Here is a 27,745-nt window from a genome sequence, read left to right as displayed (position 1 = left end):
AGGTCAGTACACATGCGTCACGGGATATACTTTATATTAATCTCGAGCTTATCACTACTAGCCTTTCATTTTCATTATAATAATGGAGAATTTTCTCTTATACAAAATATGTTTTATTTTTATTTTTTTTATTGGTTTTGGGTTACAATTTATATTAGAAATATGATTAACGTAAATTTTAAACACAATCGAAATATACAAATTATAAGCCGTTGCGATATTAAAAAAGATAATATTTGTGACACTCGATATTAAATAATAAATATTCTTAACCACCCTATTCTTATCGTGTTATGATAAAAACCACCAAATATATGTGAAATAAGAATATGCTTTGAAATGGCATATGAGTTGAGTTTGTGCATGTTAAAGGCAATTATGGTAGTGATGAGATTGGAATTAAGTGCTTAAATTGAATGGAAGACAACCAAACATGTGTTTGACGATCAAATCATGAAAATGGGACAGGACACGAGGTTCCTAGGAGGGGTAACATGGTCAACTTGCGACATAGACCAACGTGGCTACAGAAACAAAAATGGACGCTCCCCACAAGTATATAATTCCTTCTTTGAATGTAAGCAAGCATATTCAATAACACCACAACATACTCGTGTACAATTTTTTTGCTGAGGTGTCTGTGGCCAAATCGATATTCATTTAGTCAATCCCTTCATTACTATTTTTATTTCAATAATTTTTTTGTTGGATTTATATAAACGAAAAATTGGTTTCTTTACTATTTATTGTTGTACAAACCCAATTTTAACCTTCTTTAAGATATGCCTTTATCAATAAGGATAATAACTTGTCACTTTGTCTCATGTTCATTATGACTAAGAATGAGGTTACCATTAAGGTCCCCAATCACAAAAACAACATTAACTATATATGTAAGGTTTTATTTCATAAAAAATAGCCGTGTGCTTATTATGTGTTTATGAATTATCAAAACAAATCATTAAACGGATTGCTAATAAGTGCAAATGATGGACAATGAGTCTATAGTTCAGTCATCTCATATTCAAACTTTAATAGCACATCTCCCCTGCCTATCAAATTTTGACAAAAAAATTAGGACAAATGTTGATAAGCATATTTTTTATACACATTTTCACAAACACAAAATATATGAATATTTAAACTCTTATGGTATATGTGTAGAAAGTTATCACGATAATAATATGAAAATTATTTAAAAGAAAATACCACTTACCACTGAATTGTATGAAGATAGTCCAATTGGATTTGTTCTCTTTTTTTATTTCCTTAAAAGGATTTAAAAGTTTGGCTCAAAGCAATCAATTACATAGACTGGTTATTGATTTGTACTATGAAAAGTTGAAGCCTCCTTCCTACAAAAACAGTACATGGTACCAACCAATACCCCCGGCAGTTAAGGAAAATACAAAGGAAGAGTGAGAGAAATATAGTCGTTTTCTTGTTGTTTGTGCAAAACCCATAAGAGGTAAAAAAGCGTAGATTTTTGCTTGGCCGGCAGGTAAAAAAACGTAGTTTAAAATAGCAAAAAAAAACGACCCGGACCCGGACCCGGAAAAAAACTCAGTGGAGGGTGGGCTGTGGGGGAGATAATCGGAAAGAAAGAAAAACAAAATTTCACGAACAAACGCACACTTGACACACATACAAACACACACACACTCTCTCTCTCTCTCTCTCTCTCTCTCCTATTGCGCTGTTGAAGAAAGAAATCCATATTTTTGTTGCTGAGTTTTTATTTTTTATTTTTCCCGTTGTGCCGCCACTGTTTTATGCGCCTCCATCATCCTCTTCGTCACCTAGGGTTTCTAGGGTTTTCAGACCCGTTTCTGGGATTTTCTGGGGCTTTCCGAGCTGGATTCTCTTTCTTTCATCAGGCGAATCTCCATGCGCCGCTGGTTCAGCGGCTTCGTTGATTAGCCCCATCACACCACACTCCCCATCTCGCTCCTCCGCTCTCCAGCTTTCTCGATCCCAATAATACCTAGGGTGTGACTGCTTCCATTGCTTTTTAGGGCATGGTTTTTCAATTAGTACGAACATTGATTGCTCTTTTGCTTGTGTTCTGAGGGTTTTCGATTTGAATGGCATTGGGGGATTTGATGGCCTCCCGGTTTTCGCAATCCTCCGTGGTCGTGGTCCCAAACCACTTGGACGACTGCGCCTCCAGTCACGAAGACGGCGATTTGAGCTCGCAGAGAAGGGAATCCGAGACTGCTAGTAGTAGTTATGGAAATGCCACGGCCACCACTGCCACAAGCATGGCCTACTTGCCCCAAACCATTGTATTGTGTGAACTTCGGCACGACGCCTTCGAGGCTTGCGTGCCACTAGGTCCATCTGATAGTGGTCTGGTCTCCAAATGGCGGCCTAAAGATCGAGTAAGCTCTTCTTTTCAGTACATGCTCTTCATTTTTCTCATTGTTCCTGTTGAGATTATTGTAGTACCAATAATTGTTAATCTTATGATCATTGACATGAGATTCCTTATCACAGTTCTATTATTAAGCTAATTTGGTAGGAAATGATGGCTCATTTTCACTTCAATATGTTAGTAGATTACTTATTGCAGAAAATGAAAGCTGTAGTTAAAGCACCATTAATTCAATATTTTTAATGTTATGAAAAGTAGTTTTTTTTCCTTCTTCTTTCTCATGGATTATCAGCATCAATTTTCTTGAGAGTTTGGAAATTAGGCATTTGGTACTGTGGCTAGGAAGTTTTAACATTCCCTTTCAAATTTTATGTCGTTGAAGTCATAATTCTAGTTTGATAGGCGAGAAACCTTGCCCTTTTCTGATATTTAGGATCAATAGCTCATTAGCAGATAAAATCCAAGTCTTCCACTCCTCCTCGATAAAGTTAACAGATTACCAGAGTGAATAAGTCATGAGATCCCAAATAAGCGCTGAACTGAACCTTTCTTGGCAACAAGGATTAATCACTCCAGAAGCCACCTTGTTCACAATTCAGTTGCCAGTGATATCCTTTCTGAAACTCCTTATTGTAAGCAAACATTTTCTTTTTCTTAAAGGCGAAGGTTGCTTTCAGTTTGTAACGAGGGTTAATTTTTGGTTTATGGCCTTGGTGATCCGTTAAAACCTCCCACCGTGATGTGATATTTCTTTTATCGATTAGTTTCAGAAGGATGTGGGTATATCCTGGGAGAATTTCAATCAACCATTACATGTATCATATGACAAGTAGAATTAGTATAATGGTTGGTGAACTTCAATCTGGGACAAAAGGTTAGTTTCAATACCACATTATTCACTTTCAATACTTGAGACCAAGAAAGGACACAACTTCTGCTTTTATTGGGGATTTTCAAAGCATCATTGCTTGAACTGTTACAAATTCTGAAGGCTTCCACTCATGGAGGGTAGATCTGAGGGAGTTAGGTGCAGTAATGGGTCTGAGTCACAGAGAATGCCTAGGTTCCCAACCTCGCAGTGTAGCCTGTAAGTGAAGTTTCATGGCAGTGCCAATGTTGGTTGGAATATGTTATCTGTTAAAACCCTGTTTTTTGTTTATATTTCTAAGTACTGACACATCTGTGCATTTTCTCAGTCGGCAAGTTGAGACTCATAAGTAAAATCGTCGTTTCTTGTAACGTGGGAAAATTGCCCAACCTCCCCATCCTATAAAGTAGGCCACAACTATAATTCATCTGGCATGGTGTTTAACATATGAGATGAAGCTGATTCAAGAAAAGTGAACTTGTAGAAGTCATGTTCATTGCTTTAATATGAAAAAAGGAAATCCTGATAATATGTAAAACTTTCTGCATTTTTTCAGTTGTCAACGGAGTTGTAAAAGTATTTTTCTATAGAAAATTTTGGAGCCATAAATTCACCCTTACTAGAGAGTTGTTAATTTCTCTGTGTCTTGGGGGTGTTTTGTGAGATTGGCAACTTGATGTTGTTTTGTTATGGTTAAACCTGTGGTCATGTAATCATGTTGTAGCGCTAAAGTTTGTCATCTTTGAAGAATTTCACAGATGCATCTTTTGCAATTTGAAATTTTACTGCAGTGTGATTTGGCTTCTTGAATTACACTCTCTCCATTCATTAACTTTCCTATATGTTGCTTAAAAGAAAATTGGGAGTGTGGCGACGGAAGTCTAGAACTGCAAATTTTTGTTTTATGTTTATGTTATGAACTTTAATCCCTATTCTTCAAATAAATCCTAATTAGAGCCTTTCCCTATGTTAAGCTTAGTTCCTTGTTTAAGTTCTGATTGAAGATTCTCACATTATTGTAGTTGTTACTATGTGATTGCTTTGGTTTAACTTTCAACTTCTTTGCAGATGAAGACGGGATGTGTAGCTCTAGTATTATGTTTAAACATTAGCGTTGATCCGCCCGATGTAATTAAGATATCTCCCTGTGCCCGAATGGAGTGCTGGATAGGTGCTTTTACACTGCTGATTCTTACTGCTGCTTTAGTTTGTTGGTTGTGTATTGGTTATTAATTTTTTTTCTTTTGCCCTTTGGGTTGGCATATTGAGTTTTTACTACTAGTTGGATCAGAGGGGGTGACTTCGAGATCCTCTGGTCCATTTCTTAATAACCAAAGCACCTTGGAATTGCTATGGCTAATAATTTACTGTGAATAAAATTAGAGACTGGTTTAATTTCTTCACCTAATATGTAAGGAAGTTTGAATTGTTTTTGTTAATATCTTATTGTACCCGTTATAATTAAATGAGTAAATGCATGTTGCAATTTGTTTGAGTTAAGTATCTTATCTCATCCACAGACTCATGCAGTTTAACTAAATCATCTCTTGAGAAACTCCGTTTTTAAAAATCTTTCTGAATTGTTTGATTGTGGTGAAAAAAGGAAATGTGGCTTCATCCTTGATGCATCCGTACTATGTTAAACCAGTCAGTCTCCCATTTAATCAGATTTGGTTGTTTGCCACCTTTCGTGTTTGGTTCCTTTGTTTCATGGTATTTGACCCTATACTTTTTATAATTATCTCTAGGACTCCCTTGGAGACTCCTAAGATACTCATTGAGGCCGTTTTCTATTTATGCATGTTGCTGTTATATATATATAAATAAATATTTTGCATATTCCTTGCTTGGTTGCCAAGAGGGGTGCTTGAATTTGGGGTCTACACAACCATTACAACTCAAACAAATTCAGATTATCCCTTTCGTTTATCATCCCCTTCGCAACCAAATATAAAAAAATGACAATTGGAATGTTTCTATTTTGTTTCTTTTTGAATTTACCATTTGATTAATCTTTTCTTGTGTCTTCAGATCCATTTTCTATGGCTCCACAAAAAGCTCTTGAAAAAATTGGTAAAACCTTGAGTGAACAGTATGAGAGGTGGCAACCAAAGGTGAGAAACCATTTTTTTGGGGCGTGCATTCTGTTATCTTTATTGTTTCAAATTGATATTTAATGTGGGCTGACAATGTTTTTTCAGGCACGCTACAAGGTTCAGCTTGATCCTACAGTTGAGGAAGTGAAGAAACTTTGTAATACATGTCGCAAATATGCCAAGTCGGAGAGAGTTCTTTTCCATTATAATGGACATGGTGTACCGAAGCCAACTGCTAATGGTGAAATTTGGCTCTTTAATAAGGTTTTTACTAATTTGAAGCCTGCTGTGCCATTCTGTTGCAATCTTTAAATAAAGTGCTCCTTGGTTCTCACTGTTTTTTTTCTTGTGCAGAGTTATACACAGTATATCCCCTTGCCAATAAGTGACCTTGATTCCTGGTTGAAGACACCTTCAATATATGTGTTTGATTGTTCTGCTGCTGGGATGATTATTAATTCATTCATTGAGGTATCCTACAATGCAGTTATGAATGTTTGTTTTAATTGATAATTTAAGTTTCCATGATTTCAGAATTGATATCATTTATTGTATAGTCTAGACTTTAATGTAATGGTTGGATTTTGTTAGCTTCATGATTGGGGGGGTTCTAGCTCATCTGGATCTACAAGGGATTGTATCCTGCTTGCGGCTTGTGAAGCACACGAGACTCTTCCACAAAGTGCTGAATTTCCTGCTGATGTGTTTACTTCTTGCCTCACAACTCCCATCAAGATGGCATTAAGATGGTGAAATATAATATCCCATGCTTTCAACATTTGTTTATATCGTAGTTATGTTCTGGTGTGCTATATCATTTTACCTTTAACTTGAATGTGCATGTGTTACATTATTTATTGACGAGAAAAGCCATAATAGGCATTATAATATTATTTTTAATCAATTATAGTTATTCAATAAGTTCGTATTACGATTATGTCCCTGAAATTTTTGTAATCCCCCACCACTTCACAACTCCCTGAATTTTTTTTCATCAGCTGGTTTCATTGCACTTCGCCTTTTGTATTGATTTTATAACTTGCCTTCTGTTATTTCACAAAATCCAGGTTTTAATAGTGCTTCCTAAGTCTTTGACTGTTATGTACTCTCTCAGGTTCTGCACAAGATCATTACTTCATGAGTCTCTTGATTATTCGCTAATAGATAAAATCCCTGGCCGCCAAAATGACCGGAGAACCCTCTTGGGGGAGTTGAATTGGATTTTTACGGCTGTCACTGATACAATTGCATGGAATGTTCTCCCTCATGGTAGGTTTTTTAATTTACTGATGTGATGTATCATAATTAGTATCTTTGATCTGGATGTTCATTTATGGCTTCTTTGGTGGTGGGACATCTATCCAATAATAAGTTGTGTTGCAGATCTTTTCCAGAGACTGTTCAGACAAGACCTGTTAGTTGCCAGCCTTTTTCGAAATTTTCTACTTGCTGAGCGAATTATGCGATCGGCAAATTGCTCTCCAATCTCTCACCCAATGTTGCCTCCAACCCATCAGCATCACATGTGGTACTAAACGAGATATTTCCCAAGTTATGCTTTATATGTTAACTAAATCAATTGCCACTCTTCTGATTATGCACTCTGCAGGGATGCATGGGACATGGCTGCTGAGATATGCCTTTCTCAGCTTCCATTATTGGTGGAGGATCCTAATGCAGGGTTCCAGGTGTGCTTGTTTTTCAAGTTCTATATCCATTGTTGCATTTTGTATGTAATACAGTTTAGATCATATAGACAATGGCTTTATGCAGAATTAAATATTGTATGAGTTTCCTGTTTTGTATTTTGCATGCTTTGCCTACGTTTTGACTTGGACTTTGATCATTCTCTTTTTCTTTGTTTCAGCAAAGTCCATTTTTCACTGAGCAGTTGACTGCTTTTGAGGTATGGCTTGACCATGGATCCGAACACAAGAAACCACCAGAGCAGTTGCCTATTGTTCTTCAGGTGTGGTGCTACACCTCTCACTTTTTGGTTTTGGGTCAACCAAAAGCTTTTCTTGGATATAGATTTGATATATGCATTTTTCAGATAATGTCTTATTGGTTTTGGTTGTTGACATGGGTTGACAACAGCCAATTCCAGTCTGGTTGATATCAAGGAGCTAGTATCCAATATGAGGCATTTGACAGAAACTTTGCTTAATTGTGTGCATTTGGTAATGGTACATGATTAGGTAAATCCAGCTTTGAAGTTAACTGGGAAAAATTGGCATGTTAGTCCAGGGTAGTATTGGGTTAAGATCATTTTCAATGAAGTTTAGCATGGTCGTTAACTTGTGCTGGTGTGTTGGCTTGAAAGGAACTACTTTTCTTCGAATATGTTGATTCGGCTTGTGATTTTGTGATGTTGTTTATGATCATGTATTAGTGTATTAAGTTCAATCTCTGCCTGGTTTTCTATTCTGTACATAACCTGACAGAATATCATCTTTATTTTAGGTCTTACTTAGTCAATGCCACCGATTTCGAGCTCTGGTTCTTCTTGGAAGATTCCTTGATATGGGACCCTGGGCTGTAGATCTGGTATGCGCTGTGGGATATTTCCATATATTCTGAAGCTGTTCTTTTTTGTTTGAATCCCTTTGTTCTTTGAGAGTAATATTTGGATTTTCTTTTTTAATCACATTTCTTTCTTATAGGCATTGTCTGTTGGGATATTTCCGTATGTTCTGAAGCTGTTGCAAACGATGACGCCTGAACTACGACAAATTCTTGTATTTATTTGGACAAAAATTCTTGCCCTTGATAAGGTATATATAGATAACTTCAACACATTCCATGTCTAGGTATCTATAATTGGTTTGGTGACTTGTACTGTAATGCCCTCACTGCTTTATACCTTCTTCCAATCTCAGGCATCAATGTCTTCATATCCAAAATCTTATTATCATTGATGTGCAAAGATGTGCTCTTTGCTTTATTGATGATCAGCCATTTTTAATTTTAATTTCAATCCCTTTTTACTAGATAAGTTCCTTCCATGTGCCGTATACCTGCCCCTTTCAGTTTCAGTTACTATATTAGTAATTGTGCTCTGTTTTGCGGAATCAGTCATGTCAGGTTGATCTTGTGAAGGATGGGGGACATACATATTTCATCAGGTTTCTTGATAGCATGGAAGCATATCCAGAACAGCGTGCAATGGCTGCTTTCGTTTTGGCAGTGATTGTTGATACACATAGACGTGGTCAGGAAGCTTGTATTGAAGCAGGTCTGATCCATGTTTGCTTGAAGCACCTTCAGGGTCCAACTCCAAATGATACACAGACTGAACCCCTTTTTCTTCAGTGGCTTTGCCTCTGTCTGGGAAAGCTGTGGGAGGATTTTACAGAGGCCCAAATATTTGGTTTGCAGGCAGATGCCCCTGCAATATGTGCTCCTCTACTTTCCGAGCCCCAACCAGAGGTTTACCCTTTTACCATATTGCTTGTTTTTACATATTATGATTTATCCAACGACAACTTTAGGATTCTGCAATAGATTCTGTAACTCAATCATGAGGTTGTTCTATTTCAGGTTAGGGCTTCTGCTGTTTTTGCACTGGGTACCCTGCTTGATGTGGGTTCGGGTTCATGTAGAGATGGCGTTGGAGGAGATGAAGAATATGACGATGATGAAAAGATTAGAGCTGAAATTAGTATTGTTAGAAGCCTATTAAGTGTTGCTTCAGATGGAAGCCCTCTGGTCAGGGCCGAAGTTGCTGTTGGTATGTGATTAATCTTCTGATACATATTCATATGGTTGGACGTTTATTGCTTATTGGTAATATATACACATTAGATTTCCAGTCACCAGTACATGGCTAAGTGTTCTCCCTTCTGATTCTGAAAATCAGCATTATTCTTTTATGGTGCCCTGAACTTTAAATAGTAATAAAGAAATTTCAAGTAGGAATTATAGTTGAGTATGGTTTCCTCTTCATCTTGTCAGCTCTGGGACGCTTTGCCTTTGGCCACAACAAGCACCTCAAGTCAATTGCTGCTGCATATTGGAAACCACAATCCAGTTCTCTTCTGAACTCCTTGCCCTCTTTGTCTCATATTAAAGGTAGTGTTGTTTCATCTCAAATTGGTCCACTTTTGAGAGTGACCAATGATAACTCATTGGTTGTTCGAGATGGAAGAGTCTCCACCAGCAGCCCCCTTGCGAGTTCTGGAATTATGCATGGATCTCCATTGTCTGACGATTCATCTCAGCATTCTGATTCTGGAATATTAAATGATGGTGTGAGCAATGGTGGTGTCAACCTTTCACCACCAAAACCCCTGGACAATGCAATGTATTCTCAGTGTGTATTGGCTATGTGTACCTTAGCGAAGGACCCATCTCCACGCATTGCAAGCCTTGGTCGACAGGTATTGGCCATTATAGGAATTGAACAAGTGGTGGCAAAACCTTTAAAGTCCAGTAATAACAGTGTTCGACCTGGTGAATCCATTACAGCATCTCCTGGATTAGCTCGATCTTCTTCGTGGTTTGATATGAATGGAGGTAACGATATTCTGATGAAAACTATGCGGGAATCACTTGCTATCATTCATTGCCCTTTTTCTATTAATTGCAGGGACCAGTTAATAAGCTGAATGCTGCTAGTTATATTTTTGCTTGACATTTAGCTCCATTTGATGTTTCAATGCATGCTATTATTTTGTCAATTTAAACTATTTTTGCACTTCCAGTTTTAGTTCTTTAGTTGAGCACTGTTATTGACAGGTCATTTGCCTTTAACATTCCGAACTCCTCCTGTCAGCCCTCCTCGGCCAAATTACTTGACTGGAATGCGGAGAGTTTATTCTTTAGAGTTCAGGCCTCATCTAATGAGTCCAGATTCTGGATTAGCCGATCCGCTTTTAGGTTCTGGGGGAACTTCTGGCGCCTCAGAACGCAGTGTTCCTCCACAATCAACAATCTACAATTGGAGTTGTGGGCACTTCTCCAAGCCACTTCTCATTGCTGCAGATGACAGTAAAGAAATATTAACCAGAAGAGAGGAGAGAGAAAAATTTGCCTTGGAGCACATTGCTAAATGCCAGCACTCGTGTTTGTTTTCTTCTCTAATTCTCCTTTTGTTTTTTCACCTATTATTTTCATTAAATTCTGTGTTAGCCTTTGTTTATGGAATTAATGAATCTTCCATGTTCTTGACCAGCTGTTAGCAAACTTAACAATCAAATTGCTAGCTGGGACACAAAATTTGAGACGGGTACGAAAACAATCTTGCTGGAACCATTTTCTCCTATTGTAATCGCGGCAGACGAGAATGAACGAATCAGGTGTGTAGGTTCTCACTTGGTCAAATTTTCAGCAGCTTTAAATGTTTGTGATGTATGGCTTGATTTTGTCAGATAGTGTGCATTGGTGTGTTTGTGAAATAGTAAGGCTTACTTTTTTCTTGGTTCTTCCTGATACACTAGCACAAACAAATACAACTGTGCTGGTTTGTATGATACTGAGTGCCCATTGAGTACAATGGTACTTTCTTTCTGGTTTGTATATTATATAATAGACGTTTTTCCTGCATTTTGCCTTTCTATGTGATAAAAGAAGAGATTTCTTTATAACTTGGGATGTCTAGCAATCTCTTCCTTGGTTGAATAGTGTATCACACTATCAATATTTTCCTTAGTTGTATAGTGTGTCACTCTTGCACCCTTCTGGTTCTGGCATTTTAATTTTCCATGACATATGGAGGATTCCTATCTCATTTGAAAAAAGAAATGGCCTATTATTGTTTCTTTCTTTCAAACCATGAGGTTATGTTTGGGTTTAGGGTAATTCTTGCTTGAAAATGGGTTCATGCATGTGTGAATTTGGTTCATGTTGCTTAATTTGCAAAGCTTTCTTTGCTAGAATTTATTGATTACTCTCAGTCCAGAGTCCAGTATAAATCTGATGATGTATTAACATTTTGGTGTTTATTTATTTATAGGGTATGGAATTACCAAGAGGCTAAGGAGGCTACCCTTCTCAACAGCTTTGATAACCATGATTTTCCTGACAAAGGAATCTCCAAGCTCTGCCTTGTGAATGAGCTTGATGACAGCTTGCTTCTTGCTGCTTCAAGTAATATTCTATACTACAGAAATCTTTGTTGCTTGTTAGTCAGGTTGGGCTATTATTGAATTTTTCTGATTTATTTGCACCTTTTCTGCGGTCATATAATTAGGTGATGGAAACATTCGAATTTGGAAAGATTATACTTTGAAGGGTAGACAGAAGCTTGTTACTGCATTTTCTTCAATTCAAGGTCATAAACCTGGCGTGCGAAGTTTGAATGCTGTTGTAGATTGGCAACAGCAATCAGGATATCTGGTACTTGCTTTCTTTAAGATGCAATCAGTCAGGGCTGTAGGACACGTTTGTTTTGGTTTGCTTATTCTTTTTTGTTGTTGTAAATAATTGTTTCTATTACTTTGCCATTGTTATGTTTGCTAGTATGCTTCTGGTGAGATATCGTCCATTATGGTTTGGGATCTGGATAAAGAGCAGCTTGTGAATTCTATTCCTTCTTCATCAGATTGTAGCATCTCAGCGCTGGTGAGTTTTTACCCCCTCTTCTTACTTCTGATTTTTATTTACAACTGTAGTTGTATCACTTCTGCTTAATGAGAATTATATCCATATCTCGTAGTCCATACAGGGGATTTGTAATTGATTCTTTGATTAAATTAGGAACGCTTTTGACGTTATTGATTTTGTTAGTTATGTAATATGTTGGATGCAGAAAATGAATAATGTAATAATTACTGTATCTTGTGTAGTCTGCTTCTCAAGTTCATGGGGGACAACTTGCAGCTGGTTTTGTAGACGGTTCTGTTAGACTCTATGATGTGCGAACTCCTGAAATGTAAGCTCTTGATATCTTCTTCTGGCAAGATGCAAATATTAGTCATGGAATTCTGCCTGATGTTTAAATTATACTCGCTATGATGTTTATGAAAACACTACAACTACTAGCAAATGAATAATAATATGCTGCAGGGTTTGAGCTTTAGCTCTTGATTTTTCTTTCTTGTCTTGATGTGATAACGATTTGCATAAGAGACTGCTTTAATCTTGTGCGTTTGTAAATGTTAGGCTTGTCTGTGCAACGCGACCACACACTCAGAAGGTTGAAAGAGTTGTGGGGATTGGCTTTCAGCCTGGGCTTGATCCTGCTAAGGTAAGTGGAGACCCTTGTTTTTCATTTTGAAGTTAATCCTAGATCATCCATTTACTATTGCAGCTCTTACATTCATTCTTGTGAAAGTGAAACTTACATGACATTCTCGTCTTCATTCAGATTGTAAGTGCGTCTCAGGCAGGTGACATTCAGTTCCTTGATATCAGAAATGACAGGGAGGCCTACCTGACAATTGAAGCTCACAGGGGTTCACTGACAGCTTTAGCTGTTCATAGACATGCCCCCATCATTGCCAGTGGATCAGCCAAACAACTCATAAAAGTCTTTAGTTTGGAGGGTGAACAATTAGGTACCATAAGATACTACCCTTCCTTCATGGCCCAAAAGATCGGTCCTGTCAGTTGCTTAGCCTTCCATCCCTATGAAGTGCTGCTTGCTGCTGGTGCTGCAGATGCTTGCGCATCCATCTATGCTGACGACAACTCTCAAGCTAGATGAGAATGCTAGTTCTTTCCTCATTGATTCGAATAGGGTTTCTTTCATATTGGAAGGCAGTGCAAGTGGATGGACTTCAAATGCAATCTTGCCATTGCAGATCTTTCGGTGCATCTGCTCCATTGTGTGATAATATATTCCGCCGCCCAATTCCTCTTAGGCGTCAATGGGCGGGTGGGTCTGGAAGCTTTGGTAGGGTGCTGTCTACCGATGATGCTGTATGCTATGATATTCATTAGCCTCAGGTGTAGATGGTCACAATTGTGGGGAATAATTTCCTGCATATTTATTCGGGGCTCTGGAAAATAATCGGTTATATAGGGTAAATGCGTGTAAATAAACTTCCCTTTTTCTATATAGTTCCTCATTTTGGTGTGTTCATTTTTATTCCCATCCCTTCAATTTGTAAGAGCAACACAGTTTAATGATCATAATCCTAGTGTTGCATGACGTGGGGATTAAACAAACTAGCGTTTGCGCATCTTGTAATCTGTTGAATTTGTGAGTCGCTTTGCCGTTAATTAACCATCATGTAACTTGTAATTAATTCATCCATTTGTTTGAGTTGGCGTCTCCTCTTCTCCCTCGTCTTTTTACCAGCCTTTATCGAATCTGGCTTCTGGGTTTTCTGTATTTCAGCCATTGATTAAGACCGTCTTTAATTGTTGTAAATAAAGAGAGCAACTATAAGATCATCTTACTTTGCGTTGTGGTATAAAGCTTTGAATCATGTGGCATTCAATGCCATGGTGTTTAAAGTAATAAAAGTAAAAAATGAAGTGAACAATCGAAATGCTCCAAATATAGCTTAACTCTCGCACAGCCATGGTGTGTGTCGATGGTTCAGCCACCACGACTTGATTCTGAACGACATTGCCCTCAGAAAAGTTTCCAACTATGGACTGATTTTCTCATCAGATTCAGATTGATCAGAACTCGTAAACATTCTGCGGGATTAATTAAGGCTTCAGAGTTCACTTCGCAATAATGAAAATCCACGGATTATGAAGCAAAATGCTACAAAGTCTTTAAGAGGCAATGATTCTTCTGAAGCCCTACACACATAATTGGTGATCAATGACAACTGATAAGCTACGAGCGTATCAATCTAAACCAACTTCGAGTACATCCCAAACTGGAAGAAGATGCAGATACTGATATACAAAGATATACACATATATAGCTATTATATCCCGGTTTGAAACTCGTAGGCCAGTACTTCACTTCCTCCCACCCACCATACCTTGGCCGGCAGTCCCAGACAAGCTAGACGACGTGTTGCTGTTTGTCATCTTAAACTTTCCATCTGCATTGCCAAACACATTCAGATCTTCAAATAATCGGTATGAGGGAACAAAGGGCTTTTGTCCTGCTGCAGGGGCAGGGCTCCTAGGACCAGGGATCACTGGGAAACCTCCATTGTTATCTGACCCATTGATTCCCCTCGCAGGAAACGAATTAAAATGCTGCAGAGGTCTAGCTCCTTGTGCCGGCATATAAGATGTGGTTGCATTGGCCCGAGGAGTTGAAAACATATTATTGGCGGACAAATGGTTCTGGTTGTTAGAATAACCAGGTGTAGCTGCCCATGGTGGAGGGGGGTAGCCAGATGAGTATTGAGGTTGAAATTGTGACTGGAATTGAGGCTGTGTTTGAGGTTGAAATTGTGACTGGAATTGAGGCTGTGTTTGAGGTTGTAATTGTGGCCGGAACTGTTGTTGGAGTTGGGGTTGAGGTTGTGCCCACGGAACAACATAGCTGTTTTGGGACGCCATCCCAAGATTTCCAGGATAAGGTTGTGAAGGATAGGGATTCCCTTGTACACTGGGGGAAACAGGTACCTGATGCATGTTGCCGTTGGATGGAGCAGCCTGAGGGTTAGATGCTGGGGCATGAGGGGTGGTGTCAGGGGAGGCAGCTGTTGTTGATAAAGTGATACTTAATAGGTCGATCATATCCTGCTCTTTTGTAGTCTTAACTTGTGCTGGTGGATCAGGCAGAGCTAATGCGTTGCTTGGGACAGATGTAGCTGTTGTGGAAGATGGATTTATTGTGCTGCTGGTGCTCACCAGCGCTAAACCATCATCACTGCCACTAGATGTGTTCTGAGGAGGTATTGCGCGTGGTTTAATATGCCTGCATCCATAAAACACGTGCAACACCTATGAATGAACTTTTTCACCAAATTATGAGCTTAAGCCAGATACTGGGTATACCATAAGTGCTTTTATGCAACATCCAATGGTAATGCCAGTTATCCGTAAATCACAAACTGGTAATTACTAATTAATTAAAATCGGCCGGGAGATGAAACTGCACCCCACTGGGCAGTTGTGGAAAGCGCTGGCATAAGAAATGCATTTTTATGACCTATGAATAAGAAAATAGAAAACAAAGAAAGATGGCCAGTCATACGCAACCTTCGAGCTAGCTGTGCAAATTCATCTTCCTCTTCTTCATCTTCATAAATCTGGACCTTTGTCATGGTACCAACTGGTGCAGACGGATTAGTATTAGGTTTTGGACTAGAGTCACTTGCACTGGAGTCTTTTACTTCAGTCTGCTTGGAACTGGACAGAGACTTTTCAGTTGGCTGGGGACTGACATTTGTAGCTTGAGTTGGCACAGGCAAACCAGAAACAATGGCATCATGTTTTGCAAGCAAACTTTGCAGACCATCATTTAAATCGAGACCTCGAGCAAGAAGTTCTTCATCTCTGCACGTTACCAAAAAAGGTAATGTTAAATATTTACCACTCGTGCGCTTGCACACATACTCACTTCTACATAAAAAATATATAGGAGTAACAGCACATGAAACGTAACACTTGAGTGAGTAATGATCTTCATCATATGAAGAACACACAAAACCACTGGGTTCTGCCAAAAGGATGTTTGCGGGAGACTAACCCAGTTGTAGTTAGCATCTGCATCAGTTTTTTCTGGTTGGCACGACATCGGTTGACAAGATCGACTATCACCTCATCTTTTATGGCCTAAAAACACAGAAACGAAAGGTAAATATCTTACCCATCAATTGAGAGGAAAAAATTGAAAATATTAATAGCTCCTCATACCATACGGTCACTAGGGTTCACAGCTTGCAGCATGTCACTTAAAAGCTCCATAACATTCCTCATAGAATCCAGGCTTGACAAACTAAGATTATTAAAAGGAAAAAAAAAAAATCAGACTGAGGAATGAACAGAAGATGGATGTTTAAAAGCAATCCTAAACAAGAGCTCTAAGAAATGAAGAACCGGATAAACAGTAGAAACCAGTAGGGAATCGACAACAGAGTCCAACTCTCACCTTAAATTCTCCATTTCTGTAGCCATCGTTTCATCAAGCCTTCTTGAGGAATTGCTAGGCATTCCATATCCTGCTTGAGCATGTCTCAATGTTGTCTGTGTAACAGGCGGTGTAAAAATTGCAGGTGCTTCTAATGAATGCTTGGGAAATTCTACTCCAGAACGCTGTCATTCATGCAGTGCATGGTTATTAAATAACATCTCTTCAGCTAGTCAAATACAGAAGAATTTTCATTTTTTTTAATTATCATGCTCTTTCATACAAAACAGAAATAACTGCAGAAAGACGGAGTGCATCCATCAAAGACATCTCTGAGATTGCACTTAAGAGGTTCTAATACATTGGGGTACTGCACTACATATGTCCCTGATTATATTCACTATCTTGATTTGGTATTGCCCCTTAATTGTCAATGTCAAACTTGGAAGCACATTATCATTAAACATAAAAAGCTGAACCAGATAGCTAAACTTATACCCTTAGTTCTTCGCATGCCCAGTAGTACTGAGGATGTTTTCCTCCAGGTCCACCAAATGCCTCTTGCCAACAGTCCAGCAATATTAAGATTTTTTCCCTTACCTGCATATCTGCCTGATATTCCATCCATATATACGTTTTAAAGTGAGATGGAAGGGAAATACTGAACAGGAAAGAAAAACTAACAAGACGGATTAGAGGCAAATAGTCAGAGTAATGAAAAGAATATGCTCATCACTTAGGAAATGAAGGTTCTGCGACCAATAATGCTGAACAAAGAGAAGAGGCTTTGATGTATCCCACATACAAACAGTACCCAAAAAAGAAAAAAAAAAGATACAGTACAAAAGTCATGCATAGAACAAGTGTCAAAAAAGCATGACTAGAGTACATTAGGACATTGCAAACACGTCATCAAACTCCTTTGTGTTTAAATTCACAACACCCAAATTTATCTAAGACATAGGGAGGCCTTGAAAACCACTATGAACAGGCCACTTGAGCCTAATCATACTAATACCAAACACACACACCCTAAATAAAAGTACTTACAAGACTATACAGAATCACACACTCAAAGAAACCGTACAGGTCAGAGTCCAAGGTTTAAAAGAATCAGCAGGTCAACAAATTTCATCAAAGAACGCCATCATGAAAGGAAGTGTGAATGAAACAGAGTCCTTAGAACCATTTAAAGCCCATCTGTCTTGCTAATAGATATTCTAGAGACGTTTCAGACTTCCAGTACACTATATTTTAATACATGACCTGGTCACCATAGAGTCAAGCTATCTATCATTGATGAAAAGAAATGAAAAAACAGCTCCAGCGATGGATGAAAATAAAACTAACCTAAACACTGAGCTTTAAAAAAATTAAAACAGAACCAAAATGGGTTTATAGTTCACAAAACTCTGCCAGACAACTACATCTTCAAGACTTACCTTCTTTCTGACAATTTTGACCATCTCGCCTAGTATATTTCTCTCTGCGATTTGAACATGGACATAATCACCACAGTTCTTCACCATTGTCTCCAAAAGCTACGAAAGTATAGCACACAATTAACCGAAAGTAAAGAAACGTTTCCAGATCTGACATTTAAATATAAAAAAAGCATGCAGATGGTTCAAATTGGAAGGTGAAGAAGATAAAAGGATTTCAGTACAAAATTACCGTCAAGGCTAGAAATTGAACTTTGGAGCTCTTATGCTGCAAACGTCTCTTTACAGCTTTAACGACATCTTTTGCCTGCCTGATAAATTTAACACGTCCACATCAATGAACAATCACAAACAAATTCTTTTAGAATGAAAAGAAAAGGACAGCGCAAAACACACTATAACTGTAATACAACAAAATACCACATAACACAGCTCTTAAGAACAGAAAGAAAAATTAATACATAAATCTGCCTACGTTTCAGGTACCAAAAGGGGAAAAATCCAGAAACAGGGGAGGAAATTAGAACAGGGCAAAGTGTTAATTTAATCTTTCCACCAGAAATCTACATATCTATAGAAATATTCTCGTTTTGAAAGAGTGTTATCCGCTACTTCTAAATCCTCATCTGTTTCTGGAATTAATTAATCAATCCAAAAAGTTGACATACTCGAGATATTTCAATCCAATACATGCTCCAGAAATTTCAAATTGTATAAAGAAGCCATATAAAAGAATTCAACAATAATATATGTATATCATTAGAAAATCATTTACTTCACTCACTCTTCTCTCTCTCAGGCATACACACATGCATACATACAAATCCAACCGAAAAACAAAAGGAAAAAAAAACAACGACAACTGATACTGGTATTAGGCAGATAATATCAAGCTGATAATTGTCAAAAGCAAATAAATTTCCAGTCAATCAGAAACCCTAAGCTGACGGAAAATCAAAAGTCAACTCAAAAAACCAAAACAAAAAGAAAAAAACAAAACCAAGATAAAGCAAAAAGCTTTGAAGCACATATATTACCAATGATGAGAATTGACGGAATCACAGATATCTATGTTCATAGTCCAATCAGGGCTTATCAGAAGATCGCTCGTCGCCTTGTCGACAGCCACAGTAGCTGAAGACGACGATGATGACGACGACGCTACTATCATATTTCTCTCTCTCTCTCTCTCTCTCTCTCTCTCTCTCTCTCTCTCTCTCTCTCTCTCTCTACGACTTTCTGGTGCAGCAGAAACTTTCCCTCGGTCTAAAAATGAAACAGAATCGCAACTAAAAAGATAACCCACAACAACTCACTTTCCCGGAAAATTCCCCGCCATGCTTTTCTTGTTTGGATAGGTGGAAACTTCGAAACCCTAATAAGCTTTTGGGAAATTTGCAGTCTTTTACAGGAAAGAAATTGGATTTTGGATTTTTCTTTCCTTCTTTTATCTCTTGCTTTACCAAAATGCTTTCATTTCAATTTCCTCTTCGCTCTCCCTTTATATTTTTTTGTTCAATCTCTCTCTCTCTCTCTCTCTCTCTCTCTCTCTCTCTCTACGCCTATCCTAAGCTGTCGCCAAGTTTAGTATGCTTTTCCCGAACTAGTTGAATTTCAACAGCTCACGCGCCACGTGGATAAAACGCGCGAAGAGCTTCCGCCTAACCGCAGCTCTTTATACGGTCACTATACTGTATTTGTGTACACGTCAGACCATGGGAAAATGTCTTTTTACTTTTCTTTTTTGGTAATTTTTATTTTTTAATTTTGGTCATATTATTTTATATTATATTTATTCTTATGAGTGATCCTAAATTCATAGTGAAGGTAGGTTGGGGTGGTCACTTAGTCAGTGGTGCTGATAATAAGCATAGAAAAGTCATAATGGAAATTGAATAATGGGGACTTCTGTGGATAAGAAAGCCAAGTATTGTATGTCTCGATCGGGGCCGGCCTTGTCCCTCTTTTATGTGTTCCACTTTTCATGGATATAAACCAAGCTTTCCACCAAGAGTTACTTGTATTTCTTCTTCAATTACTTAATTTTTTTAATACCATAAAAATATTATTTTGAAATTTAGTTTTATTTATTATTTATTCAAGAGTTGTGTATGTCTAAAAATAGGGTACCGTAAATTCGTGCTTTTTCAATTCGTTTTCACGTTCTGTGTCAACGTGCATATATCACGTGTATTTTTTCTCTAGGTGTTTTTTTTGGACACTTCTACACTTCTCACTGCACAAGTGTAGGAGTGTGTAAGGGTAAAACGTGAATAGCTCCATTCTAAAATTAGTGTAAGTAATGTGATAAGATTTCATAAATATGAGCTATTTTATCCTAACAACATCTACATGTAATTTTTAGGGAGATTTTGGAAAAGCCCAAAGGAGAGAGAAAATTTTTAAAAGAAGCAAAAATGGACAAAATTGCCCTTATTTATTTTTTGATTTCCTAATAAATCCTTTACATTTGCATGTCTTTGGTTTGAAAGTTGAGAGGTTATTCCGTCTTTTTTCAAAAAAGCTTTGGCTTTTTCCAAAAGTGAAAGTTTTTTTATGAGTAAAACCTAAATTTACTTAATTTTTATGACATGATTATTTGATTAACTATATGGCAGTAATCTAACCTAGTGACTTTTTCTTGCCTACAAGAACCTCCTAGCTAGGCGGGTGGTGTTGCTACTTTTAGTTTTCTTTGGTAGTTTTTAGAACTTTAGAAGTAGTTTCATATATGAATAGAATTAAAATTAAAACTAGAAATGTTTTCTTCTGTGGAGGCACAAATCAAATTAAAACTAGTAGTTTATTAGAGTTTAACCTTCAAGTTTGTTTTTGGGGTCAATGACTTTCAAGTTAAGTATGGTCCAATAAGACATACTACGGAATCAAAAAAGAGAAAATTTTCATACTACAAGAGCCTGAGGTTATTCTTCTTTTATTTTGGATTATAATGTCATAAGATCCTTTTGTTTAATTTATATTTCCATCTAATGGGGATCATTTTTTAACCCAAATTAAAAAAACAAACAAAAAACATTGAGATCGTCATCCCTTTCAAAATTTTGCGGGTGGATTTTCCTTAGCTATGTTTGCTTCTATACATAAAAACACAGCAACGCAAAGAACTCACTAGTAGTGTAGTGTTTTAGAACAATTGTTCTTCCAAGAAAGGTCTTGGGTTCTAGTTACAGTATCTGTGTAATGTGTGTGAGTTTAATATACTATCGTCCCTCTCAACATAAATGATCCTAAATTAAACACACACAACAACAAATACTCATATGATCCTATTAAGGATAATATTAAAGAGATCATAATGGGATGATGGTTATGTTTCTGTAGACCTTTGACTTCAGCAGTGTGATAATTAAAGACCAATTAATAAATCTGTCACACCTCATCCATGTCTAATCCACAACCATTTCAAATGATTAAATTTAAATCCTCCACGCCTAAAAGAAGCACACTAGGAACATTTGATACCATGCCCAAATTGCATGAGAGAGGAGTGGAATTAAACTTTCCTCGCGACCCCTTTCATTAGGTTAAAGGGATCCAATTTTTATTGACCCCAAAAGAAAAAAGGGATCCAATTTTTAATGCAAAGTGGTAGGTAAGAGCTAAAAGGGAATTTCCATATTAATAGAGGGCAGTTTACTTCACAGGCCAAAGCTTGTAAAAGAAAAACATTCCATGGATGTTTGTCTGTCAAAAATGCCCAGCTAAATTTAATATAGAATTCCAACAGAACTGCATGCTGGTCAAAGCTGCTGCTTCTTCTTTTTAATTTATTTTTATAAATGTATTTATTTAATTTAATTTTGATAGGCCCGTGAGTGCTGGTTTGGTAGCTCCAAACCGTGAGTGCTAGACATGAAAATAATGATGAAGCCATGTTTGATGTTTGTGCAAAGTAATGTTATATACAATCAGCCTCCATTTACTGCACAACCCCAAGATCTTCAAAACCATATGATTTTCCTCGATATATCCTCTCAATCTTGACGTTGACCACCCACATTTATACCAGACAATTTGGTTGACTGGTCTTCCCATCTCTTTCGGCTTACAAGTCTCTCAATTGTGCGACCACATGCACCACTCATTGTTAATCCACACAGTTAAGCACAATAATTAAATTGGCTGCTTTTTCTTCTTTATCTTTCTTATATATAGATACTTTGGTTTCCAGCAGGTTTTGAATAATATGGTTTTGAATAAACATTCGATAGTAAGAAATACCTAAACAAGAATTCTTGAACATTGAACAACCAGAATTATTACTCACTACAACAAAAAATTTTCATTAAAAAAAATATAAATCAAAATTCTATAACTGATCATATAATATGATAATTTATATATATTGTCGTATTAATTAATGTCGTTGATTATAGATATGCAAATTTCCATAATTTCTTTGTGAATTAAACTTTATTCGTGTCACAAACTACATTATACATGTAATCACTCAGTTGTTTTGACAATTGCTTGAATTTTAGATCAAATTCAACTAGAACATATCCCTTTCATTTACCCTTGTCCAATAGTTTCCTTTCAATGTTTTCCAAGAAAGAAAAACAACAGCTCATCATTTCCGTCCAACAAAACAGCGGCCCATAATTTCCTTCCAAGAAAATAACAACATCACATCATCACGTAAATTATGAGTTAACTTCCAACTTTGGACCATAGCGTTTTGTCAAACATATAATTAATATAGAAAGGAGGAAAGAGCCAAACCTATTCACATAGAATTTTTAGAATAAGAATTCATCAATTCTCATGTCCTAGTAGTCAACGATGACTCTGAAAGAAACATTACATTTCACGTACATATGATTATGACGTGGCCTTATCTGTAAATACAACAAGGAAACCTTATTATTAACATAAATCAAGGGCTTGATCACACATTAATCTCTCTTAATTATCATAATGATGATGCTAACACGAAGTGTACTATTCCCTAACTTTGTTCCCATCACCAGCCGTCGGTACTGTAGCCCCACCATTTTGTTGATATTAGAGCATCCACAGTGGGGAGATGTAAATTCAGAGGTGTAAAGTCACTTTTACATCTCTGTTACACCTCCGAGAGATGCAAATGTTATTTTTTGCTCAAATGAGTTGGATGCAAATTCAAAGATGTAAATCCAATTTTCTTGTATTAATTTATTTTTTATGTTAAATTTTTTTATGTTGATTTTGTGTGTGTTAGGTTTAATTATTTTTTCTAAACAAATCGACCTAAATTTTTTTAAATTTCGATAAGATATAATTTCATTCAATATGATGTAAATAAAATTAATCTGAACCATCGACTTTGATATGAATTTATTTTTCACCATTAATTAGTTTTATATTTCAATTTGAATGAAATCTGACCATACATTAGAGAGTTGTTAGAGAAGAACTTTGTACATTTGCATCATTTTAATAACTTCCCCATTTTAATAAATCTTAGCCATGTCTTGGACCCACTATTTTAATAAGTTCCCCATCTTTTAGGCAGTTTTCCTCTCATTTCTCTCGACTTTTTTGTTACGGGACCCACTTGAATGGGTGTAAAATTAGATGTACATTTGCATATTTTTTCCCATCTCATGACTGTGATCTATATTTACAGCCGTATACACCTCCCTATTGCAAGACATTAGAATTTAGGATTTAGACATGCATCTCTATATACACCTCGCCACTATGAATGCTATTAGAATTGTAAGAAAAGGCATGCTCTCCTTCACTGTAGGCAACCTTGTAGTCACTCGCATCGATGTCAATATCATCTTCAAAGTGGAACATAAACACTCTCACTCCATCGGGCGTCGACTCTTAATTGACCCTGCTGGAAATCCCATTCTCACTCTACCTCGATGTAACGTTTGTTAATTAATTAAGAACTGTCGTCTATGAGATTTGAATTAACATCCTCATTTCATGCGATAGTCTTGTTGATTTGTGTATATGTGCATATATACGTAGTTAATGAGTTTCGACGATAGATGGCAAGTGTTTAGGGGCGATAGCAAAGAATCAAGGGATTTGATTTTTAGTGCTAAGCGCTCTTCAGGGTTCCAATTGAAGACCACATTGCATGTTTTCTTAGCAAATAACACCACTGAGAATGCACGTGACTTCAAAATCAAAGGAAGTTGGCTCCAACGATCTTGCGTCATATATGCTGGGAAGTCTTCTACCATCATTGCCCAAGTTAAGATCGATATATTTCCTTAATTTGTTGATAAACTACTTGTTATAGTGATTTCATTTGTTTACTTCTTTTCTATATGGAAAAATATAATGACTCAGAATGTTGTAGGAAATATTGCAGATGCATAAGAAGCAGACTGCTAACTTGTTTGCCAATGATACTTTCATAGTGACAATTTCTCCTGGTATTGATTATGCATTCATAGTTGCGCTTATTGTGATTCTTGATGCAATTAACCTTGATAATGGCGATTAATATCAAGGATTGAGTTGATCAAGTCCAATCAATTCGATCTATTATGTTTGTGCATGCCCCTTGCCTTTGTGGTTAATCTTGCCCCGGGCCCTTCTTTTCTTTTTTCGCTTGTTTTTTTTTAATCCCCTCAATATGCTAATAACTTGAGTTCTACCACTCAAAGTATTGTATCCGATTTCCTCTTCTTCCAATATCGCTTAAATTGATAAATTGCAAAGTAAACATGCCCCGATAGAAATTAAATATACTAAAATGTAAAAGTTTTTCATAGTTTAAGTTACACAACAAGGTCTTGATTGGTTTGAAATGACATTAGTATAATTAAGGAAATCATTTTATTCAATTCATATGATGAAAATTCAAGTAGCAGCTAACTTATTACAAATGAATTATGATCAGCTTCGCTAATCTTCCCCCTTTCGATCCTGATTAATCTCATGAAGAATCACCACAACAGCAACTATAAATCCGAAATCAACCTGAGGGTACACTGTCACTGAAAACGCATCTTGTCCTAACACACGATTTTTAACACCACCTTGCTTATGCATCTGTAACATAAATATAAATATCACCACTCATCCATTTCTATCATTTACCTTAAAAAAATTAAATAAAATAAATAAAATCAATGGAACGAATTTAACTATATGATTGATCTTACTTGTGCAATGATGGTGTTCTCTTTAGTATATATGGTGCATGATCTTTCCTTAAAACTGCCTTTGACCTTGAAATCATGGGTGTCTTCTTTTGTGTTAGAAGCCAAGAACACATCCAATTCAGTCTTTAGTTGAATAATCCCCGACTTCTTGGCACTAAAAAGTAGCTCTTTGCTGTCTGAGCTATCTCCTCTGTATACTTGCCATCTCCTATGCGCTGTCAATATCTAATGCTCAAAATTTAAGAAAAAAACATAACAATTTAGAACAAGCAGTATTATTAATTGGCACATACAAATTACAATGTGATTTAATTTTTGTATGTACCTTTTGTCGAAATGTGACGATTGGAGCACCGGCGCTGTCAACCAACACACGATGATCATGAAGGCTGAGAACAGAACCTTTAACGTTGAACATGACGTTGCCGTTAACATCGGAGATAGAAAATGAGCCCTCCTTAATGGTCATGAGCTTCTCGCTAATGACTAGATCCACAGGGTAGGATGATAGGAACTGTGAGTTGACCACGACCACGGGGTTTGACAGAGGCGGAGCGCTTGGTCCAGCTGAAGGGACAGGCACCGCAAACGACATCGTATTCTATTGTATTGTCACACAATAGCTGAGGGCACAAGAGAGGCATATCAAAGATCGAAATTAGCTCGCAGTTGCAGAATTTATTGAGTTCCTTGACTTGTTCAAAGTTGAATGGTTCTTATTAAATCTTGAGGTTGTGAATTTTAACTCACACTTACAAATTACAATCATATAGCTTCTTATATTTAGTCTTTTGTAATTGTAGTCCTAATAACAACACCACCAACACCCCCCCACCTATAAATATTTATTTAAAAGGTATTCTACTAAGGTGGAATTTTATAGTTAGGGTCTTATCTAAGGCCCTTAGATAAAACTCTATCTCTTAATCGTTACATTAAATTAGTTAATTTGATCAAACGGTTAAAAAATAAGCCCTCATCTAAAAGTCGCTTACATTGAAATTAAAAGACGTCAAGAAGACTATAAACTAACAAAAGAATATTTGTTGGGGGCCGGAACTTGTAACGGGCTCATATGCCTCCATGATCAGCGCATTACCACATTAATTTGGAACCCGTGTATTAGAAAGTTTTTGTTTTTGCCTCTGCCTCGTGTTACCCTATTCGGGCATATGCATTTGGCTATGATTCGCGTACAGACGACTATAAGGTTTTGAGAATTGTAAAGCATGTCTGCTATGAACATGAAGTTGAGATTCGTCTGTGGCCAGGGGATCCTGGAAGATTCTTAGTGTTTTTTTTTTGGTCGAAGTTGCAAGTCATTGCAAACCCTCAAGGGGGTAGAGAACAGTACAAAAAAAGCCGAGTAAAAGCACCGACCATAAAACTAACAGAAAACAAACACAAACAAATCTAGCTAAAACTAGTACAGTATAGCATGAAGATCATGTTCCCGAGCCAAAAACTAAAATGTCATAAGCCAACAAAAAGGCATTTAGCCCACATAAAGGCATTTAGCCCACATAAAGGCATATAGCCCACAAAGAGGCATTACGCCCACATTCAGCATAAAGCCCACAGTAAATATAAAATACATAAAATAAAGCACAGGAAACCTAGCCGCCACAACCAAAGAGAAACTCCAAGCCGCCACCACCAGTAAAGAGAAACTCCACGACTGTAGATGGACAAACCACCAATCATCACCATGAAGAACCAAACATCCGTAAGTCAGCAAACCAAGCCAAACATCCCTCAAAACATAGCCCACCCGAGATTCACTAACATATCCAGAATTAACCAAACTAATACATCTAAAAGACAGCAGCCAACAAAAAAAGAATGAGAAAACCCATTCCACAGTCAGGAGGAAAAGAACCAAGAACCTGGAAGGAGGTGGTGCAAACACCCGAGCTAGAGCTCTACACACCTTCCAATAAATACGGGCCAAAATGCTTTTAAAATTTGTAGCTGCAAACCAAGGATGAGGCCAGATCAAAGGGGAGGTGAAGGAATCTAGATGAACCATGGATTTGGGGTCAGTATGAAGCATTACCAAGGTAAAGATGGTGGTGATAGGGGAAATCATGCCCATGGTCTTCATCCCACCAGATTGGAAAAAGGGGAGAATAAGGGAAGTGTGATTCAAGGAGGAAGAAGGAGGAAGAGGAGGGGAGGGGAGGAGGGGTAGACCACCTCCCCCCCAAGATGCGGCGCTGAAGGGGTAGGGGGTTTGTTTTTCTGCTAGAGAGATATATATATATATATATATATACGGCTCTAAGATTCGTAGTGTTGCTTTTCTGGTGTTCCTGCAAACTTCCTACCTGGAGGGCCTACCGATGATAATAAACATGCTTTTGTTAATGGTGCTCTGCATTGGATGTGGTAGTCTGTTATACACGAGGACGATAAGCTAATCGTGTCTAGGGGTGTGCACGGTTTGATTCGGCCGGTTTTTGCCTCAGATTGGAACCAAAACTGGTATTATTTATTCGGTTCAGCTTGGTCTAGTTTTAACAAAAAAATTTATAAAATTGTCCAATTCAGGTTGAACTAGTTTCGATCCGGTTCTGGCCTGGTTCGGTTTTGAACCTGATTATTATTATTTCAAATGATTTTTTTATACAAATTTCAACTGAAATTTTATTTTTTGGCTTGAAAATTAACAAATTATCCAATTTCATACAAACATAAATATTGAGGCTAGAAAAGAGAGATGTTGTGAAATTGAACTTGGGTAAATATTAGTTATGAGATTAAAAATATAGCATTAGATATAAATAAATATTAAAATTATATATTTTTTAATTTGGCATGTTCGGTTCAGTCCAGTTCAGTTTGTTGGGGTATAAAACTGGAACGGGAATCGATTGGAGACGGTTTGGTTCGGTTTTTT

At 37.2% G+C, this 27,745-nt stretch overlaps 4 protein-coding genes across 4 annotated transcripts; 2 read left to right on the top strand and 2 right to left on the bottom strand.

Annotated features, from left to right (window-relative positions):
* On the top strand, positions 1,624 to 13,553 carry LOC18774912 (regulatory-associated protein of TOR 1). The gene is made up of 23 exons (XM_007208329.2): positions 1,624 to 2,381; positions 4,311 to 4,413; positions 5,274 to 5,356; positions 5,444 to 5,602; positions 5,693 to 5,809; positions 5,930 to 6,087; positions 6,453 to 6,607; positions 6,722 to 6,866; positions 6,948 to 7,026; positions 7,206 to 7,307; positions 7,802 to 7,885; positions 8,002 to 8,112; positions 8,414 to 8,767; positions 8,879 to 9,068; positions 9,293 to 9,853; positions 10,076 to 10,402; positions 10,512 to 10,635; positions 11,292 to 11,425; positions 11,529 to 11,674; positions 11,798 to 11,899; positions 12,124 to 12,209; positions 12,440 to 12,524; positions 12,645 to 13,553. The coding sequence occupies exons 1-23, from the start codon at positions 2,085 to 2,087 to the stop codon at positions 12,981 to 12,983; spliced, it is 4,041 nt and encodes a 1,346-aa protein (XP_007208391.1). The 5' UTR covers positions 1,624 to 2,084; the 3' UTR covers positions 12,984 to 13,553.
* Positions 13,954 to 19,273, bottom strand: LOC18773927 (TOM1-like protein 2). Its single transcript, XM_020566281.1, has 9 exons — positions 18,751 to 19,273; positions 17,946 to 18,024; positions 17,714 to 17,812; positions 16,770 to 16,883; positions 16,293 to 16,456; positions 16,058 to 16,139; positions 15,891 to 15,976; positions 15,401 to 15,697; positions 13,954 to 15,116 (listed from the first exon to the last, which is right to left on the bottom strand). The coding sequence occupies exons 1-9, from the start codon at positions 18,882 to 18,884 to the stop codon at positions 14,201 to 14,203; spliced, it is 1,971 nt and encodes a 656-aa protein (XP_020421870.1). The 5' UTR covers positions 18,885 to 19,273; the 3' UTR covers positions 13,954 to 14,200.
* Positions 23,417 to 24,290, top strand: LOC18773315 (protein LURP-one-related 15). The gene is made up of 3 exons (XM_020565890.1): positions 23,417 to 23,596; positions 23,699 to 23,926; positions 24,048 to 24,290. The coding sequence occupies exons 1-3, from the start codon at positions 23,417 to 23,419 to the stop codon at positions 24,180 to 24,182; spliced, it is 543 nt and encodes a 180-aa protein (XP_020421479.1). The 3' UTR covers positions 24,183 to 24,290.
* Positions 24,420 to 25,671, bottom strand: LOC18773384 (protein LURP-one-related 15). Its single transcript, XM_007206338.2, has 3 exons — positions 25,172 to 25,671; positions 24,847 to 25,071; positions 24,420 to 24,733 (listed from the first exon to the last, which is right to left on the bottom strand). The coding sequence occupies exons 1-3, from the start codon at positions 25,439 to 25,441 to the stop codon at positions 24,587 to 24,589; spliced, it is 642 nt and encodes a 213-aa protein (XP_007206400.1). The 5' UTR covers positions 25,442 to 25,671; the 3' UTR covers positions 24,420 to 24,586.

This window comes from Prunus persica, chromosome G6 (assembly GCF_000346465.2).
Source record: "Prunus persica cultivar Lovell chromosome G6, Prunus_persica_NCBIv2, whole genome shotgun sequence".
In the NCBI taxonomy this organism is placed as follows: domain Eukaryota; kingdom Viridiplantae; phylum Streptophyta; class Magnoliopsida; order Rosales; family Rosaceae; genus Prunus; species Prunus persica.
Note: the sequence above shows the minus strand (reverse complement) of the source record. Positions and strands in the feature narration are given on the sequence as shown.

Bases quoted from the DNA above. Each gene is read 5' to 3' on its own strand.
- LOC18774912 (XM_007208329.2), top strand. From the start codon at position 2,085: ATGGCATTGGGGGATTTGATGGCCTCCCGGTTTTCGCAATCCTCCGTG. The intron at 10,403-10,511 runs GTTTGTTTTCTT...GTTCTTGACCAG, and splicing joins TGCTAAATGCCAGCACTCGT to CTGTTAGCAAACTTAACAAT. The intron at 12,525-12,644 runs GTAAGTGGAGAC...GTCTTCATTCAG, and splicing joins CTGGGCTTGATCCTGCTAAG to ATTGTAAGTGCGTCTCAGGC.
- LOC18773927 (XM_020566281.1), bottom strand. From the start codon at position 18,884: ATGATAGTAGCGTCGTCGTCATCATCGTCGTCTTCAGCTACTGTGGCT. The intron at 15,977-16,057 runs GTATGAGGAGCT...CTGTGTTTTTAG, and splicing joins TGAACCCTAGTGACCGTATG to GCCATAAAAGATGAGGTGAT. The intron at 15,698-15,890 runs GTTAGTCTCCCG...GGTAACGTGCAG, and splicing joins CAGATGCTAACTACAACTGG to AGATGAAGAACTTCTTGCTC.
- LOC18773315 (XM_020565890.1), top strand. From the start codon at position 23,417: ATGAATGCTATTAGAATTGTAAGAAAAGGCATGCTCTCCTTCACTGTA. The intron at 23,597-23,698 runs GTTTGTTAATTA...ATATATACGTAG, and splicing joins TCACTCTACCTCGATGTAAC to TTAATGAGTTTCGACGATAG. The intron at 23,927-24,047 runs GTTAAGATCGAT...GAAATATTGCAG, and splicing joins CTTCTACCATCATTGCCCAA to ATGCATAAGAAGCAGACTGC.
- LOC18773384 (XM_007206338.2), bottom strand. From the start codon at position 25,441: ATGTCGTTTGCGGTGCCTGTCCCTTCAGCTGGACCAAGCGCTCCGCCT. The intron at 25,072-25,171 runs GTACATACAAAA...TTTGAGCATTAG, and splicing joins TCGTCACATTTCGACAAAAG to ATATTGACAGCGCATAGGAG. The intron at 24,734-24,846 runs GTAAGATCAATC...TTTATGTTACAG, and splicing joins AGAACACCATCATTGCACAA to ATGCATAAGCAAGGTGGTGT.